The sequence below is a fragment of the Taurulus bubalis genome (genome assembly GCF_910589615.1).
Source record: "Taurulus bubalis genome assembly, chromosome: 20".
NCBI lineage: Eukaryota > Metazoa > Chordata > Actinopteri > Perciformes > Cottidae > Taurulus > Taurulus bubalis.
The window spans coordinates 14965241-14984744 of NC_136608.1; the positions used below are offsets into that span (position 1 = coordinate 14965241).

General features: G+C 41.8%; 1 protein-coding gene across 1 annotated transcript; it reads right to left on the reverse strand.

The window, feature by feature from the left end:
• Positions 1-99: 99 nt before the first annotated feature.
• Positions 100-13597, reverse strand: pah (phenylalanine hydroxylase). Its single transcript, XM_079235774.1, has 13 exons — positions 13469-13597; positions 11831-11953; positions 8181-8364; positions 6079-6167; positions 5497-5564; positions 4863-5059; positions 4647-4782; positions 4485-4554; positions 3489-3545; positions 2813-2908; positions 1553-1686; positions 1324-1439; positions 100-623 (listed from the first exon to the last, which is right to left on the reverse strand). Exons 1-13 carry the CDS (start codon positions 13538-13540, stop codon positions 580-582), a joined length of 1386 nt encoding a protein of 461 aa, XP_079091900.1. The 5' UTR covers positions 13541-13597; the 3' UTR covers positions 100-579.
• Positions 13598-19504: the final 5907 nt, after the last annotated feature.

Here is a 19504-nt window from a genome sequence, read left to right on the forward strand (position 1 = left end):
AATTATGCAAGACAATCATGATAAAGGCTTCTGTATATTAGTATTAAAATATATGCAAGAAGTAACGACCAGTAAAGGAAAACACCAGTGACAAAGAGAGAGAAGAGTAATGTTTATTTGTTCCTTTAAAACATTTCATGCACACAAAACATTACATTTAGCCAAGCAAATAGTGACAATCTGTCCACATGCTGTTAGGTTTGAAATGCATAAAAATATAATTTCATCTTCTTTTTTACATCATATTAGAAAAACAATTTAATGTTTACATTTTTTTAACTCAGTCACTAAAAAGATGTTGATTGACAAAAAAACTCTTATTTTGAAAGGCACGCCTCTTAATAACACTTAAACTGAAATAAAATGGACAGTAGCACTTTTTAGCGGTTACAACCCCATTCCTTATCATCCTACGGAAGTAACAGGCTCCACTGTGTTCACTCCGCTAAAAATACTTATCGGATTACAGAAATATTGCCATTATTCAGTTGTTTTAATACAAAGAATGCTAAACGTGCAAGTGTGCCAAGCAGAAGCCAAGCAGCCAATCAGAATACATGAAGAGATTATATGTGCAGTTTAATCCATTTTCCTCAGGGCGTCACACAGTTTCCCCACTTCGCCTGAAATAAGAGAAGAAGAAAACAATGTAGAGTTTAGAGTTATCTAAAACGATTAATAATGATTAGTTCCTCCATTTCTAGACGAGGAACACATAAATACATTTTCATAAACAATTAGACAAAACATATCCCTGTTATATCGTCCGTGGCTGTTCTTTATCTACACTGACGAAGCCGGTCCATCATCAGTTTCAATTCAACTGTAATATTGTAGTTTTTATATTGCATAAGTGTAATCCTTTTACAATGGGCTCATACAATAAATATGCAGGGTTTCAGTATAAATAAAAGAACTGCTACATCAAATTCTCCTTTTTTTTTGTGTCCTTCCCAGAATTTATTTTTTAATCTGACCCCTTTATGGCTCTAAAAATGATTCAGAATACACAATAGTTTTTATTTACAGTGTTTTAAAGTGGAGGCAACCTGCCTCTTTAATGACATATAATATTAGTGTGTTTTTACGATACATTTTCTTAGTTGTGTGACTTAGATAATAGTGACGTACCAGAGGCGAGGGCAAATATTAATATTCTATTTTTATCAAGCTGTTTGTGTTTTGTGTCTGTTTTTATCTGCAGTCGACTCACTCAGTCCTCAAGTCCTGTGGAGAATAATATCTATCTTAATAATCTTTTCATTAAGAATTCTTTGGGCATTTTAAAAGAAACAGATACGGTAGTGTGAAGAGGCCCCGTACTGTTGATGCTGTCGGCCAGGTTCCTGAGCTGCTGGGTGTTGTCCAGCACCTCGATGCTCTGGGTGTAGGGGTTGTAGCGCACGGTGAAAGGCCTCGGGATGGTGGCTGCAAATTTCCTGTAGGCAGACAGAAGAGACTGCTGTTCACATGCAGCCTAATCCTCCTGTGTGTGTGCAGGAAAGCTTCAAATCAAATGGAGCAACGAAAAAAAAGAATACATTTACTTTACCTCACTCTCTCTTTGGCGTCCTCAAAGCTCTCGGCCACGAAGTAAACCGGCTGGTACGCCGTGATCGGGTATTTCTGCAGGCTGGTCTTGGCGGGGTCGAAGGGCAGGGTCTTGGGCTGGTCTGACAAGCTGTACTGGAGGAAAAACAGTGACGCAAAAGATGTGTGTTGTTGTAGTTGTTGTTAAAATAAAATATGATAAACCTTTATTAGTCCCGCAGTGGGGAAATTGCAGGAATACAGCAGCAAGAGACACATAGTAGAATAAAAGTAATATGAGTCAACGGTAAGAAAAACAATAGCAGTATTATATATACAGACAGAATACAAATTATTTAAAACCCTCTAGTGGGGCGCGGAGGTATTACAGGTGGGGCGCGGGGGGAGATGCAGATTCTTAAAAAAATGTACTTTTATTTTTTTATAATCCTTTATTAACCCCACAGTGTGGGAATTATTCTCTGCATTTTACCCATCCCTAGTAATTAGTAATTATTTTGCCAAATATTAGTTGTTGTTTTTTTTGCACAGCTAGAACTTTATTTGCATTGTTCTAACAAAGTGATTGCACATGTTATTAGTTTTTGTCTGATGCAGCAATCTGCTTTACTTGAACGGGATTTCAATTTTCTTTATTCTACTATTCTATTCTATTTGAAAAAGCACAAAAAGTTGGACCATTTTGTTACAGTTTTGTTTTGTTCTTCCTCCAAAGTGTTTTTGTGGTTTACTGCGAGCTCAGTTGGTTGTGCAGCCTGACAGCAGCAGGAAGGAAGGACTTGCGGTACCTCTCCTTCTGTTGTTGTTGTTGTTGTTGTTGTTTTTAACCGTGTGGATTTCAGTGTCTCTGCTCGCATCACTGTGAGAGTAAACAGGAAGTGCGGCACGATTTGTGCCTTTTTTTCTCCGTTGCTGTGACTTGGCAGAGTGCACCGAGGCTAATGAGACCGGTGACCTAGATAGGGAGCGGTCTGTCCTCCCGTCTCCCCACCCACTGAACCCACACCCCGCTGGGCGCAGAGGCCGACCCACCCAGTGACCCTTGACCCCCCCAGTCCGAGTGGACCACTAACCCACTGCCCGCTCCGCCGCTGTTGTGCAACACGGTCGAGTGTGTGTTTGTCGTGCCGCTGCTTCCATGTCGGCTCAAAGTGATGCACGGATCGGTTTCTTTGGAGCCTTTGACTCAAACACGTGTGTGTGTGTGTGTGTGTGTGTGTGTGTGTGTGTGTGTGTGTGTGTGTGTGTGCCGCTCTCTTACCTGCAGCTCGCCAAACGATGAAAGCAAGCCTGCGCCGTACGCTTTGATCTCCGAGCCCTGCTTGCACAGGCCGAACTCCACGGTGAACCAGTACACCTGAGGACACACGGGAGGCTCATAAGCATATGATCTATGATCCAAACACAGACAGGAAATCACAACACCTGGAATACTTCTTTCCATGAACCCAGAGAACACTGAGAAGATTGACAGAGTAATCTCATGCCGTCTGGTCATCCATATACTAGATATGATATACAGGATCATTACTCAAGGGCCCTTCAAGGCCCCTCAAAAATGAGAAATTGAAAGTGATCCCTACATACATAGTACAGATACATCAGATGCACTCGTATTTCAAAAGTATGTACAGTAAACACACACACAGTTTGTTTAATCTGCATTTGATTCATGCATTTGCTTGTTTTAACCAATACAACACATAATATATTAAATCTGTTGCCGTGCTTATCCCACAAACATAGAAACAAGGTAAATAGTTTCCCTTGAGCAACGTTTCATTGGTTTCAATGGCTTAATATTCATATTTCTGGAGGTCCAGAAGCACCGGTTCTGAAGCCTCGCAGAATTAGAATTGTTTTTTTTGCTTTGTTCATATATATTATACATATATTATATAATAGACGACGTATATTTTTGGGGCTCATGTACTCACGGTTGCAAGTTTCTCAATGAACTCATCAGGGGCACCGAGGGAGGCGAGGCCGATTTCCTGCACAGAATGAAATAAAGAAAGCATAAAGATTAGAAGATTAAAGAGTTGCAGAATCACAAATGTGACAGATTTAAATATGATTCAATCTAAGTTAGAAAGCGATATGAGATATACGTATACATATGATGGACAATGAATGAGCAAAATCTTTTTTTAATAGTAAATCTATGAGATTAGTAATGGGTATTGGGTGTTTAATGTGTACAATTAATATCATAATATAAATACTATGTACGAAGTGGCCAAACTACGGCTCACTGCCTGTTTTTAAATTAACTAGAATATGGATTTCGCATATTTCTATTAAATTGTACTGTTTGCAGATTACACAGAAACTACATTTTGTGCAATTATCTCTGTCTTATAAATCAATATTGTACCATTTCTGCCTGTTCTGTTTGTTATATCTTAACATAAAACAAAACTCAACAATATAATTCACATTTATATCGTTATCTTTTAACTGGACCTTTGACGATGAACAAAAAACAATATTTGGAAACTTATTTACAGATTTACACATATCATAATAGTTCAAGTGGACACTTCTTGCACTGTATTAGAGTTTTAAAGTTATTTTTAAATTATATTTAAGAGCAGCAGATACAGAAATACTTTTTGTAAAATGTGGGCACACCAGTAAACGACTGTAATGTCAAAGTTATTAGGTTATTCTATTTTGATAAAAAGGTTTCTCAGGATTTTCTAGTGTAGAAACACAGATTTTCTTGCGGTTTATCTGGTTGAAAATTAGACATTTAAAATGTTTTGGCATGTGACTCCTGATCTCTTTCTGTTTATGGCCCACAATCAAAAAACATGGGCCACCCCTCAACGTCATCATAATACTAACTTTTGCTATGCTTTAATCAGCTCACTGTCTTGTATAGATCTGCATCTTTTCATAATTTCTTCTCTGACAGGACACTGTCTCACCTGTGAGAATTGGGCGAAACTGGAGTCAGCGAACAGAGGAACGTGTCCCAGCAGCTCATGGCAGATATCCCTGCATCAGAAACCAAAATGACTCCTTAAAAAAAAGAAAAATCGCACAAAAAAACAACTTTTTTTTAATGAATAAGCGCTTGGAACACTCACGGCTCAGGTGTGTACGTGGGCTTGGAGCCGTGGCGAATGTACTGCGTGGAATGGAAGACGCGGAAGGCGAGTCCGGCCAGGAAGTCCCGGGACGAGAGCAGGCCGGCCACCGGGCGAAGCCGGAAGCCCGTGCACGCTGCAGGAGAGGTGAGACGGGTGAGACGGGTGAGCGTTTGGTCGCGTTGGAGCAGTTACTGAGACGGAGGGACTACTTACACTGCAGGAAGCGGGACACGTCCTCCAGCTGTGGGACGTTGTCCTGCTTGTAGCCGCAGTATTTCTCCAGCAGGGGGAAGACCCGGTTGTGTTCGTGGCAGGCGTGAGTCGGGTACAGAGTCTTCAGCTCCTTGAACACCGTCCCCCATGTGACCTTTTCCGCCTCCGTGTACTCGACTCGAGGGATGATTTGGCCACTGGGACAAAGACATGAGGTGTTTTTAATGGGATGTTCCTTCATTTACCCTTTATATTGTATTTAGTACCAATTTGTAGGGATTTCCATGAGAATACAAAGGAAGAAAGTCATTTACATGACCAGTGTTACTGTTACTGCACTGTTCGTTTATTTTATTTTGAGGCGTCCCCCCCGAAATATCCCCATGATGATAGATTACGTGATCGCAGCACCTCTTCTTCCTGATTTTATCCCAGTGTTACGCAGCTATGCAAATGCAAGCCATTGGGTGTGGAGCTCTTTGTAGTGCCTGTGCATAATACTTCCCGATTGTCCACACAAACATGAGGCTCTTTAGTTAAAAACCACCATTGACTGTCCGTAAACACAACTTCTTCCCAGGCTTTAAGACACAATTAAACAAAAATAAGAGTTTCAAAATAAAGGCGTAGTTACTGTCTGTAGTTGTAGGCGATGTCGGCAAACTGCTTCCTGCGGGCTCTGTACACTGCATCTGTGAAGCCCTACACACACACACACACACACACACACACACACACACACACACACACACACACACACACACACACACACACAGGCACATAAAGGAAAGCCATGTTAGATCTCATGGTCGCAGCCTGGCCACTCACAGCTAAATCAAAGAGTGGAAATCCTCTGCTGAGGCTAAACCCTGTGGCCTTTGACAGCATTATGCACTCCGTCTCTAATGAGACCACGCAAATATATATTCAAATGAAGCCTTTGTAGAGGGTTTTTCAGCTTATGATGAATACATTTTGCTTTAATGGCGGTGGCAAAAGGGAGCAATTATCTATAATTATAGGGGCTCAATTAAAGCAATGACATCAATTTGTGTGTCTAGGTAGTTTCCATTAGAATAGACGGCCGAGTGCAGCGCCGTCTTTCATAAGACACGTGGGCGTGAGTGGACACGTATTCACACACACACACACACACACACACACACGCAGAGGCAGGATGCGGCACACAGACGGGGATGGATGAGTCAGTGCCTACCGGGTGATCAGAATCCAGCTCGGAGCCGTAACTGAGAATCTGGTTGGCAAAGCGGTCCAAATCCTGGATGTCATTAGGGAACCATGGCACTGGAGAACAATTACAGTTATTAAACATTGATAGTTCATGTTTTCATTCAACATGTATATGTTCACGTCAAAATAAATTTGGTTTAAAAGCAAAAACAATGTGCAAAACTAACAAAATGGAGATATTCTGGATATTTTTCATGCCAAATAATTCAAATGTGTAATCCCAATGAGGATTTATCTCTTGTTTAATATGATTTTACAGATTCTTGGGGTTTTAGACTGTAAGTGGGACAAAACGAGACATTTGAAGACGTCATCTTGGATTGGAGGATAACTGTTATTGACATTAATTGTTTGTCGCAGCCTGAATATTGTTTGATTCTTGAGGATTTTTCTTCTTCTTCTCAATGCCATGGCATTTGGACACTCAGCAGAACAGTAATCAAGGGTCATCTGCTTGTTCATATGGATTTATGACACTCAAAGACACTGGGGCCCAATCATTAATCTACATTTGTGCAGTGTGGTCCAGCCTGAGGCCCCGAGAACACAATATGTCCCTGCCAGGCTCCTCCGTAAACAGGCAGTCTCCAAAACAGGCCATAAATATCCCCTCGTCCACTTGACCCTGACCAGCAGACCACAGTGTCTTCTCCGAGGTCAAAGGAGGATCCATGGTGGCCCTGTCTGTCTCTGCCTGCCGTGACCTTGGCGTGTTCTCCTCCCCCGTGTTAGTCCGGGACCAGGACACAGAGCGCCTCTGTTCCCGCTGAGCCTGTTGGTCCTCAGTAGCTAAACTAATGTCATTCTGGAAACAACTAATAAAGGGGTCTCGATATGGGCGACGGGCCATCAGTCTCATCGGTGGCGCTGGCTGTCCATTACCCCGTCTGACTGGAGGCTCATGAAGCACCACCCAACCGCACAACACTCCAGAAATGGACCGTCTCAGCTGTGTGATCTCCATGTAATTAGATTTGTTTGTGGCTCCAGGGATGGCAATGTTGGTTGGTCGGCCCCAGACTGAAATATCTTCACAACTTTTCATGGTCGCCAAAGGATGAATCCTACTTACTTTAGTGATTCCCTGACTTATCTTCTATTAGGTTGACTTTTTTAATTTGTCAGTAAAATGTGTCAACAACTATTTGATGGATTGCCATAAAGTTGGGTTTGGAAGTCATTCATAGAGTTGTGGCCCCCAGAGGATGAACACTAATGACTTTGGTAATCACATTTTCTTTCTAGCACCAAAATAAGATCAAAAGTCTCACCTAAGTAGCAAAAAAACTCCTAATCTACTGGATGGAGTAGCACAACATCTGATGAAGACATTCAGGATCTCCAGAGGATGAACCCTGATGACTTAGGTGATCCCCTGACTTTTTGTCTAGCACCACCATGAGTTAAAGTGTTTCAAGTATATCACAAAATATCTATATCTGGATGGATTAGCACAGAATCTGATAAAAACAGTCATGATCCTCAGGGGATGAACCTTAATGAGTTTGGTAATCCCTTGACCTTTTCTCTAGCACCCCCATGAGGTCAAAAGTCTCACCTATGCCACAACACATCTATATCTACTAGGTGGATTACATTCATGATCCTGTGAGGATGAACCCCAATGATCTAAGTGATCCCCTGACACATCATGTCAGAAGTTTCATGGATCAAATGATCTCCATCTACAGGACGGATCAGCACAAAATCTGATAAAGACAGACCGCCATTCATGATCCCCAGAGGAGCAACTGTGCCATGTGCAAGTATGCCATGCAACTTGGTGCACGCATTCATGTTCCTCTCAGGATGAATTGTACTAAATGTATAGGAATCCTCTCACTTTCATCATCAGTCAAAATCTGATTTCCTAATACTTTGGTCATAAACCAAAAACCTGCTGAACTAATGACGTTCCCATCGGCCTCAGCTTGACTTCTTCTTTAATGCTAAGCAAATGTTAGCATGCTAAAACATGATGTAATATGGAGAACTTAGTAAACAATACCTGCTAAAACATAAGAAAGCACATGTCTATGGTCATGTTGAGGATGCATGCTCCCTCACCTGTGTCCTTCTGTTTGTTGCGCGACAGCTCGTGCACGTTGCCGCTGATTTGTGTACGCAGGCCGTCGATGACCTCGTCCAGAGCCTGGGAGCAGCTGGCGTCCACGCTGATGAAGAACTCGGACTGGTCTTTGTTCATCCGCGACGGACGGGACTCGATGTGCGTCAGGTTGATGCCCTTCTCCTGAGGTTTGGGGAGACGGCGGTGAGACCTGATTTCGTTTTTAGTTTTAAAGATCCTGTTTAATCTAAACGTTTCATCGTGAAAACAAAGTGGAAAATTACAACATGCACCCGGCTGCAGCATTGTCTTTATGCCACCACTAGATGGCGATGTGTTGTTACCAAATGGATGGCCATTGATCAGACTTTGTGGAGTCCAGCATGACCTCAGGTCAACTCTCTCTCTCTCTGCAAACTGACAGTGAGCCAGACAGACTGGACTTGCATAGTAAAGGCATTCACTCATATTGCAGTGGTTTAGTGCAACATGGTGGAATAAATCATCCTGCTCTTTTCTCATTCTGCAGCATGAACACAAAACCATTGGAAAGTTTCCAAAGTCTTTTGTAAGAAAGCTCTTAATGTCCAAAATGCAGAAAGGGCTCCTGCTCAAACTGGAGAGCGTGAGTATCTTTTTAAGTGGTAATTATATTCAAAGTTGGATTTGTGTTTCTGTAACTTTGCGGCGGGAGAGGGAGTATGTTGCTCTCTGTCTACTATAGGCTAAGTAAAGAGGAGGGCGTGCACAGCAGATCCCATCTGGATCCTATTCTACCTTTAACAGCTTATTGCATCCCTCAGGAGTGACTGCAGAGATGACCAAAGACTCGGTCCAGGTCTGCATTCAAATTAGATGGAACTCTCCTTTTGTGACGGGTCGTTATCTGTTCGCTGTCAGCAGATTTACTGTAGCTTTCTAAGCATGTCAGATGAGAAGAACTATTAAAATGATCAATTACTCCACTTGATTCCTGCAACTACCCCTAATAAATTAAATAATATGATGCATAAAACTGTTTGTATGGCCTCCACTGAATATGTTATATCCACTACATGTTTTCCCTTTTAAATCTATCACAGGTATAAAGGAAGACAAATAAGTCTGAGATTTTGAGAGAATTAAGATATGGATTGTGCTAACGTGGCTGCATCCTAATATTTGGAAGATGTGCCCTATTTTGTACATGCATAGCATTTAGCAGCTTTGGGATTGCAACATTTCCAACATTTCTTAAGTCAAGTCTGCTCCTATGTTTAATTGGCCCCTGCACTCAGACAAAAGCTCAAAAGGCTCAATGCGAGTGCCGATTCTGTGCACAAAGGGAAATACTTCAACATGAGTGCTACTGGTCCAGCTTAACACAGCCCACCCTAAAGCCTAAACCCAGCGCGATGCAGCGCTCCTCAGATTTCTGTACCCCTCCGAGCTGTCCCCCCCCTCCACCGGCGGGGCAGGTGTCATGAACCCTCCCGTCGGCCCCACTGAGGTCAAGGCCGGCCCGCGGCTCCGACGCGTCACATGAAAGCCACGTTGCCGTGTCACATGCGCCGCTTGAGCGCCAGGCAGATAAACGGTGGGGCGCTTTTAACTCTTCGAACGGTTTTGGTGCTTGACATTTGTTTACCAAAGGTCTTAGGTTCACAAAAGCAGTGAAATATATGAATACAATGGTCGATACATGTAAATAAATGTCTAAAACCAAATTTTGTATTATCTTTTTTTGAGTAGAAATGTGGTCTGTCACACCTTTCACCAACATTATAAAAATGGGACTGAATTAAGGAGATTAGACATTCACGAGTCGATGGAATGAAACAAGCGCACGACGAGACTAAATAGCAACACATGGCAGTTTTCATTTTAATTTTTCAGAGAGTGCAGTGTTTACTGTTCAAAATGTGCTTTTCAGGGGAATCAACATGTGATACATTGCTGTGAGGAGTTTGGGGGTAAATTGGCCTGTTTTAGAGAAAAAGCTGGAAAGAAGAGGAGATGTGGGGGAGGAGCAGGGGGAGGATCGGGGAAGTGGGAGCTCATAGGTTCAGAAAGGACCCTGCTGTGTTTACTGCAGCCTTTGGCAGAGACTTGATATCGAACAGACTCAACCCACATGTCCACCCCCACAATGCGAGAGGAGAAAAATCTACACGCAGGCAAACACATGTTTTTTTGGTTTTGTTTACTGTTAATTAGTAACTTTGTGACTACGAATGACGTAAGAAAGTTTCATCATTCAGGAGGAGGATTTTAAATGAGCTAAATGAGAAGTTTCATACCACTCTCAAGTGCAAAAGCATTATCAGAAATAACACATTTTGTGTTATTGATATTACATTATATTGCATTATTATTACTGATGAGTAAAGGGAGGACATGTAGTGCCCATGTTGCTCTGCAGGGAGCTTTGTGAAGTTTAATGGGCCAGTTTGTGGTATTCACTGGTACACAAGTCGTACCCTCTGTGCCTTTCAAAAGCAAATGTTTAATTAAAGACACGGTTGAGTTGCATTCTGGGAAATGTTGGATTATCCAGACTCACACTGAGTCCTCCAAATTTATGAGTGTCCCTTTAATGTTGCAGCTGGTTTTGGTGGACTTCTTCTAACAATGTTATAAACTATTTGGTTGCGTGATCTGGAACAATAAGTTTATCATATTTTTTAATGTAAAAATCGGAATTTAAAAAGTAACTAATAATTGTCGCGAAGTAAAGAAGTATAATGTTTTTAACTGTATGTAGTGGGGTAGAAATATTAAGTGGCAAATAAAAATTGGACAAAGTGCAGCACTAACTACACGTGGAAGATTGTTTTTTAAATGTGTGAGCAGTTCAATGTTTAACTATTGCATATAGAAACCCGGGAGCAGGTGGGCTAGTGGATCAAAGAGCCGTCTGTCATGTTTGCACACGACTGATACACAAACATCTGAGATAAGCTCAGCCGGTTGAGTTACCGTCTTTAAAGGGGCAGCAGGTAAACCATCATTTATAAAACTTCCTTTCTGCCCCAAAAATTGTTTAAATGAAATGTTGTAACTACGTGAACTTGTGACCTTATTTTGTAATATATTCGTACCTCAAGTTTGAAATAAACGGACTGTTCACACAGCATGTTTCGTTAATGTTAATCATTAACTTAATGAAGATAAAAGACCTGAAGGACGTTCATCATCAACTCATCATGTCCATCTGTTGGATCAGACCATCGTTGTTAAAGAGGAATAGTTTGACATTTGGGATATTCACTTATTTGCTTGCTTGCTGATGAAGCTGGAGCCGGTTAGCTTAGCATAGCATAGCATATAGCATATATATATATATATATATATATAAATGCTACATACTGGCTTTTTAAACAAAAGAGATTGTTTTTTGAGGTTAGATGTGAAGCATACCTTACATGAAAAACAAAAAGAAAAGGTTTTTAACCACCATGCAGGGGTTGGTTTGACCCAAAGTATTATCCCAGTGGTAATCAACATTCCTGCAGTTTTTGCCTCCTGAACAAATGCAGTTGAGACATGCCGCCATGCAGACCAGGTTTCCTTGTGTGTGTGTTGCCTTGTAACTCATGTCATGATCTGAGAGAAAGTATAGATCTTGTATTGTTCGTCAGCGCCGGGGTGGCTAAAGGAAGACGTTTACCTCAAAGAGTCGCAGGCCCCTGGCTAACGCTCCGACCTCCTCCTTCAGGGAGAAGATGCAGGAGATGACCTCGGACTTCTTGCAGGTCTCCTCCTCCAGGTACATGGAGCCCCTTCTCCGCCGCTGACAGAGACACAGAGCACAACACGGGGCTTTAATGAGGAGTTCACAGGTTTTTGAATGTGCTCCAGGCTCCAGCAGAATCACAGGGGAGCAGCTAAAACAACTTTAACTGCAGGAGTCAATGAAAGAGAAAGAGGACTAGTCTTGATCAAATCATGTGTTTTTAAACCTACACCTGGCTGCTGGACGAGCACGATGGTCTACTTAACCGTCACAACCTTTTCAAAGCACCACACCTCTTTGTAAATCAAGAGGTTGTGTGAATCTCAGGGTTTCAGAGATATTCTTATCGCTATTTTGCTGACTCATCTACTTTGGGACCTCCTGTTTAAGCACCGCCACATGTAGGAGGAAGTGCATGAAGTCTAGTTGAAAGCCGTGACATTCTGCAGTCAAGGTGTCTGATCTTAGGACTTGAAAGCTTTACACCTATAACCTCTTGATCTCTCCGCCTGGGACATTATTTCTTTTGGTAATGTCATATATACAGAAGTGCAATAATGATTGCTGTATGCATATTAATATTATCCAATGTCAAGTGTGTGTGTGTTCCTTAACTAGCGTGCACTAGGGCCCTTCATAACTACTTTACGCCACTGCATGGGATTGACCATATGCTCCACACATGAGAGGATGTTTAACACATGAGAGCACACAGCGGATCAGCATATCTTACAGATGGAGAAATTCCTGTACAGTCCTGATAGCTACGTAATACATCTAACATTTCATACTTGAGAGAGTTCATGAGCCGAAATGTTACATTTGAAATGAAGTGTTACATTTAACAGTTAGTTAAATATAGTCTTTGCATGCACGGGATTATTTATTTTTTTACATCTTTAAACCAGAGGGCTGCAACTAACGGTTATTTTTTACTATTCATTAATCTACAGATTACTAAATTCCTCGTTTTGAAATAGTGAAAATTCATAATTTCCCACAACCCAAATTGATGTCTTCATATATCGTATTTTGTCAAATGAATAACCCTAAAACACAAATAAATGTATGTTTGACATGAGACAAAGAAAGACAGGAAACTCATATGAGATAAACTGGAACTCTAAAAGTCATGTTCGACATTCTTTCAACTAAAGCTTAGCTTTTAAAACATACCAGACAGGATGTTCTTATTATTATTTTTAATCCAGATTCCCAAATACCTGTATACATAGATCATTTGTAATTTTAGTTTGTGCACGTCCATCACATATTGTCCACATCTTTTTGTTTGTATGTGCCCGCTGTGCATTTCAACTCCTGCTTTGTCTGAACTACCTGGAACATTCCAGCCTCTCTCTGTCACTATTGTTGCTTTAAAAACAGTCTGATTTTAATTATCAGGCAGAAGATTATATATAATACTTGTTTTTTCTGCTGAAAATAACAATGTCATTACAGAATAAGAGCACACAATAAGCTGATTTGGTTTTGGGGGCATCAGGTGGCCGAATGCAAAGGACATTAAACGGTACATAGCAGGTATCCTATCGGGTCATAAATCACATTTACCCCCGTGTCTGGTTCCTCTGTGTCTGCCTCCGGCCCGTGGTCTCCATTCACTCTCTTGTATGCCGCGTCCATCCTCTTTGCTCTTCAGGTGAACGACCTCAATGCGCGTGCTGCTGCCGTGGAGCTGTGATAAAGTTCCTGCGTGCAGCTCCTGTCTATAAAAGCTCCGCGCGCGCCCACGTGACGCCACACCGCCCTTCTGCATCGGTATGTCACGGGACGGTTGTTGTGAAACACAATTGCATTGGCACATCTGGTTCTTGTTGTCCAGGCTGGGTTGAAGTTGGCCCGGGTATGCACTGGGGTTCAGTTTGAACTTATATCTTATAACTTAAAACAAATATGTAGAGGCTCGTTTGTGTGTATGAAACCGGACCGACCTGACAACAAGCAGAGATGGGCAGTATTAATATTACTTTGAAATACGTATTTCATTTACGTATTACTTTTGAGTATTTTGTAATTTGTATTTGATAAGGCCGATAAGAAATCTAACGTAATTGGTAACAAAGTACTTTAGAGTGGAGTAATTTTTCCCCATGAATCAAAAAACAGTTCACTTTTCAAGCTCCATTTTGTTTGATTTAACTCAACCCTCCCCTCTTCAGCTCCGGTTGAGAAACTGTTCTGGTTTGCAGGGATAATATTCCATCCACCAGAAATATTTGAAAAGTGAGTTGTTCTTAAAGGCAAATAAACTGGCTACTCGGTGGTTGGGTCTCAAGAACCAAAATGGAAGGATTATTATGTCATAAAGATCTCAGTGGGAACCTGTATGACACACTTAACACTGTAGTATAGCTACTATGTGGCCGACCATGCCACTGGCCAATGTAAGAGAATGTACGACCTACGGAATCCGCCAAAGAAAGTTAGGCCATGTTTGCTTTCAGGGACCTGTAGCTCCGAAAAAAACAAACCCTCCAGGATGTATTTTCTCTTTTTAATTATGCATATCATTGCGTTCTTTTCTACTGTAAAATAACACTATGTGTTAACAGTATCTCTGCAAAGTTTGACTTTGATTAAGTGAAGTTAAATCATTTTAGTAATTCATTTAGTGCACATTTCGTGTACCGTAGGTTTAGGTCACTGAAAGCAAAAATGGCCTAACTTTCTTCCTGGACCTTGGACGCCTCTGGTTCCACAACAGAGGGGCTCTACTCAAGCAGATGCACCAATACATACCAAGCAAGGCCGTGTGAAATATAGTTTCATCCATAAGTAAGTCATATTTCAGTTTTTTGGCTGGAATGTGGTTGACATTGGCGGATTCCGTGGGTCGTAAGCTTTCCAGAAAGGTGCGCCAATCATGTGTGGCAGCTAGGGATATAAAAATAGATATTTTCATAACTTGGGGAGCTCTCTCGAGTCACTTTCGAGTCCTCTCGAGTCATATTTATGGTTTATGTTAACATTTATGGTTGAATTGTGTTATAAACATGTCAAATTGACTTATATGCTCTTGTAAGGCCAAGAGAGGTATTTTATTTTAATACATTTATTTGAGGGGTATTTTGTATCTCTGCCAACAAGTCACCTTATTTCTACTATGTGTCTCTTTGAGCATTTTACCCGTCTGCTGCTGTAATCCTGCAGATTTCCCCACTGCGGGACTAATAAAGGAATATTTTATTTTATCTTATCTATTTCCTTCATAGGAGAAGCCTGGACGCCTGGTGGAGAGAAGGAAACCGGCTCATTGGATGTTGGACGTTTTTTCAAGGTTTTATATGAACATTTATGCCATTTCTTCGAGACAACAGGTTTCATGCTCGTTAAGGTTGACTTATTTCCCCATTTGTTTGAATGTAGTCTCTCTATGTATCAAGTGATTGTACGCCTGCAATAACCTGCACCTTCCAGGAGCAATTCAACCTTCTTAGGACTCTGTGGTAAATCATGTGTTAAACAAGGCAAGGCAAGTTTATTTGTATAGCACATTTCAACAACAAGGCGATTCAAAGTGCTTCACATAAAAACATTAAAAGCATCAAAACATAATGCAGATTTAAAAACAGTTAAGAAAACATTAAAACAGTCAAAAAGCAAAATAAAAAATAAAAGTTGAAAAAGCAAAATAAAAAATAAAAGTTGCAGTGCAGTTTAAGAAATAAAATGCAGTAGTGAGATGCAGTAATTGAATCTGGTTCAATTAAAGGCAGCAGAAAACATAAAGGTCTTCAATGTGGACTTAAAGGAGCTGAGGGTCTATGAGGGTCTCAGCAGACCTGCAGCTTTCAGGGACCTTGTTCCAGATGTGTGGAGCAGAAAAGCTGAACGCTGCTTCTCCATGTCTAGTTCTGACTCTTGGAACAGAAAGTAGACCCGTCCCAGTTGACCCGAGTGGCCGGGATGGGTCATAAGGTAGCAGCAGATCACAAACATACTTAGGCCCTAAACCATTCAGTGCATAAACATATCAGTGTGGAGCCACCGACTGCTTGTCTAATTCTCTGAATTTTACCGGAGGGTTTGTTTGCTGGTCGACGGTAGCAAATAAGGCGCGTGTATTGTTTTTGTTTTTGGTTATGATGTCAGAGAAGAAGGCCTGTCTTGCATTTTTAAGTTCCAAATTATAATTGTGAAGTCTCTCTTTATAGATACCACAGTGAACCTGGAGATTAGTTTTTCGCCACCTGCGTTCAGCTTTCCGACACTCTCTTTTCTCTATTCTGACCAGCGTGGCATTTCTCCAAGGGGATCTTTTCTTACCCGAGACAACCTTCACCTTAGTGGGTGCAATGGCATCAATAACATGTTTAACTTTAGAATTGAAGCCATTCACAGCTCATTGACTGAGATGCAAGAGAGGGCTGGTGTGGAGCAGAACTTCTGAATAAATAGTTCACTGGTGTTTTCAGTGATGTAACGCTTTGTCACAACCTTGGTTTTGACATTTGTGTGCAGGGAGATTGCACTCTCAAAGGAAACACAGGAATGATCAGAGAGTGCAACATCAGTCACAGCAACCTTGGAAATGTCCAGACCTCTGGTGATGATTAGGTCTAGAGTGTGCCCCTTGTTGTGGGTGGGACCTGTTACATGCTGAGTCAGGTCATAGTTATCAAGGACACCACATAGCTCTACAAACAAACAGAAGTTAAAAGAACACCATCACTGTTTTGTCAAACAAAGACCAAGCTAAACTACCACAAATTTGAAGACAAAATTAAATTGCAGCCATAATAACATTGAAGGCATATAAAAACTACTCAGAAGAACACATTTGTGTCTGTGCAAACAAATCAGCTGCAACCATCGCACCTGACAGTGAGGAGGTCCTCAGGTGCCACATGAGGGCAGTGTAGGTTTGGGAATGTTGAGAGCTGGCCGCCTGCCCAGCACACGGAGCAACGCATTTAACATGAAAACATGTTCAAAGAGTATTGAACATATTAAGCCAATTAAACTGAGTGACCCAAACTGTTGGAAATGCAGTGTTGTAATGGGAAAACCTCAATGGGAATTAAATACTTGCGCTGTTACAGTTTTAGCATAATGCCTCGCTGAGCTGCCTGTTATCTAAATAGGTTTGCCCCTATAGCTGAATGGTAACTGCACATCCCTGTTTACATTTTGAGCTAATGACCTTTGTCTCTTTCTGTCTACCTCTTTACTATCAACTCACTTTAAAGGCAAAAATGCCATCAAATAATCTTAAAATTATGTAGTAAAGCAAAACAAAATCGGTGAACATGAGGATTCAGTTTGATGCTTCAGGTGACGTAAATAGTCATGAAGACGTGTCGGAATTTGATGACGTTTTAGTTTTGCTTGTGTAGCTTCTAGTGTCTAGCATACCTCTAAAGAACCCGTAGATGTGAATGTGAGTGTTAATGACTTGGTGTAACGTAAACGTAACGCCCCCTGCAGCGATAAGCCACAGAGAGTTTGACATGTCAACTTTATAAGGTTAGAATACGACAATATTGTGTAACGTTGCTCGCAGACGCCTTTTTTTCGTCTTCCTGCAAAGAGGGACTCATAATGGGCCACTGTCTGTGTCGCCTGCTCGTCTCCAGCGGTCAGTAGTCTGTTCCTCAGCCTCCTCCTCATATTGTACAGTGGATGGAGAGCTCCCCACTGCGTCATTTACTGTCTCTAATGGTGACGGAAACAATCGCTCATTTATCACGAGAAGTGGTGCAGTGTGTGTCTACAATGGCCCTTCTCCATAGGGCCTCAGTCTCATTCACACACTGAAGATCCATTCTCACACTAATGATTAGCCAGATGCGTCAGTTTTACTGCCCGACGGGTCCAGACTGCGAGGAATGAGCTCTCTTACACGCTGCAGCTGTCCTCGCTTAAAAGGTTTTGTCACGATTATGCAACTGCAGTTTTTTTGTGTGGCTTTTTCCGTAACAGTTGTCGCGAAAAAGTGCAGTAGGACGAGGAAACCCAACTCCAGCACAGAGCATTGCTGTGCAGGGTCGACTAGCAGGGGTGCTTAGAGATGATAATCTGTTATAGAGTTGTGAGGTTCCTAATTGTGCTTTCATGAGACGCCGTTGATTAATGGACTAGTTGACAGACATCCTGTGAATGTTGTCCACATGTGCACTGTCCACAGGGGTGCTGAAGAATCCACTCCAGCCTCTCGGCAGCATTGTGGAGGCTCTTTTCTGAGAGTAGGAGCGCAAGAGAGGAAGAGGGGGGGAGGAAGAAAAGAAGTGGGAGAAGAGAAAAGAGAATTAAACTTTGAGGCTTTCGGCAGTGCTGTTGTAAAGGGGGGTGAATGAGAGCGGGGGCCGTGCAGCCAGCCACATGGGCCGTTCTCACTCGGGATAATGGAGGTCTTTCTGTGGCTCTTAACCCCCTTGTCGCATGCTGGGAACGGGCAGCCGTCCGCCCACCGCGCACAACAGACACGCTCAGACACGCTCACCCGCTGGATAATTGAATTTTACACCCAGGAAAGTCACCCCCTTCCCTGGCCGGGTCCCTTCACTACACGTGGCCCTGACAGGAACTCTCCCAGGATCAACATCTCACCCAGGAAAAGAGTCCCAGTTCGGCCCAGTGGTTGTTTTAATAAGGGAGAGGGAAGTGGAGCTTTGATGTGATACTTGTCTTTTGGCGGCCGGTCCTCCACTTCAACATCTCTACAACTGTGGGATGGATTGCAGACATTCGTGGTATCCAGAGGATGAATCTTCTACTCATCTTCCCTCTTGCAGGGTTCTTACGGTCATATCATGGAAAACATGGAAGAGTCATGGCATTTTAAAATGGTTATTTCCAGGCCTGGAAAAGTCCTTGGAAAAAATAAAATCCCAAAAGTTTTGGAAAACTCATGGAAATGTGTTATATTCATGTGTTCATGACGTTCATTTACGCTGAGTTTGAAATAATTAAAATATAAGCAGGCATACATACAGGCATCTATATAAATGTTTATTCTTGTAATCAAACTATTGTCTCATTAATTTGTGTCATTTAAGGTTTACTGTATGCTTTGTATTCTCATTGTTGGTTTAAATACTACATTTTCTAATTTTTTCATGTTTACACGGAGATTTCACTCAATGTTTGGTCATGGAAATTTGGTTTAAAGTCATGGAAATCCATCGGTCAGAATGTGTATGAACCCTGTCTTGCACATCCAGGAGTTGGACATTTGTAAAATATCTCCACCGCTGTTGGAAGAATTGCCCGTGAGCTTCGGTGCCAACACTTCCTGTCCCCCTCCTGTTGAATTCTAATAACTTTATTGATCCCTCAACTTTTCATCTAGAGCCACCCATCAGGCCAACTTTTCCTTTCTGACTTCATACTGTCCTTGCAAAAGGACATTCCCATCGGCCTCAGCTGTACTTTGTGTTCACGGTACGAGCGCTTCAGCATGCTAACGTCAAAAACACACTGAATTAACAAAAGACATTCGGGACGTCCTCCTGACTTGTAGCTTCTGTTGCATGACACTTGTGTTAAAGCTCCAGAATCTCCCCTCTTGGTCTCTTTATTGGCGTCTTCTGCTTTGTTTAGGGTGTACATTTAATAAGATACATCAATAAGTGATACAGGCTGGAT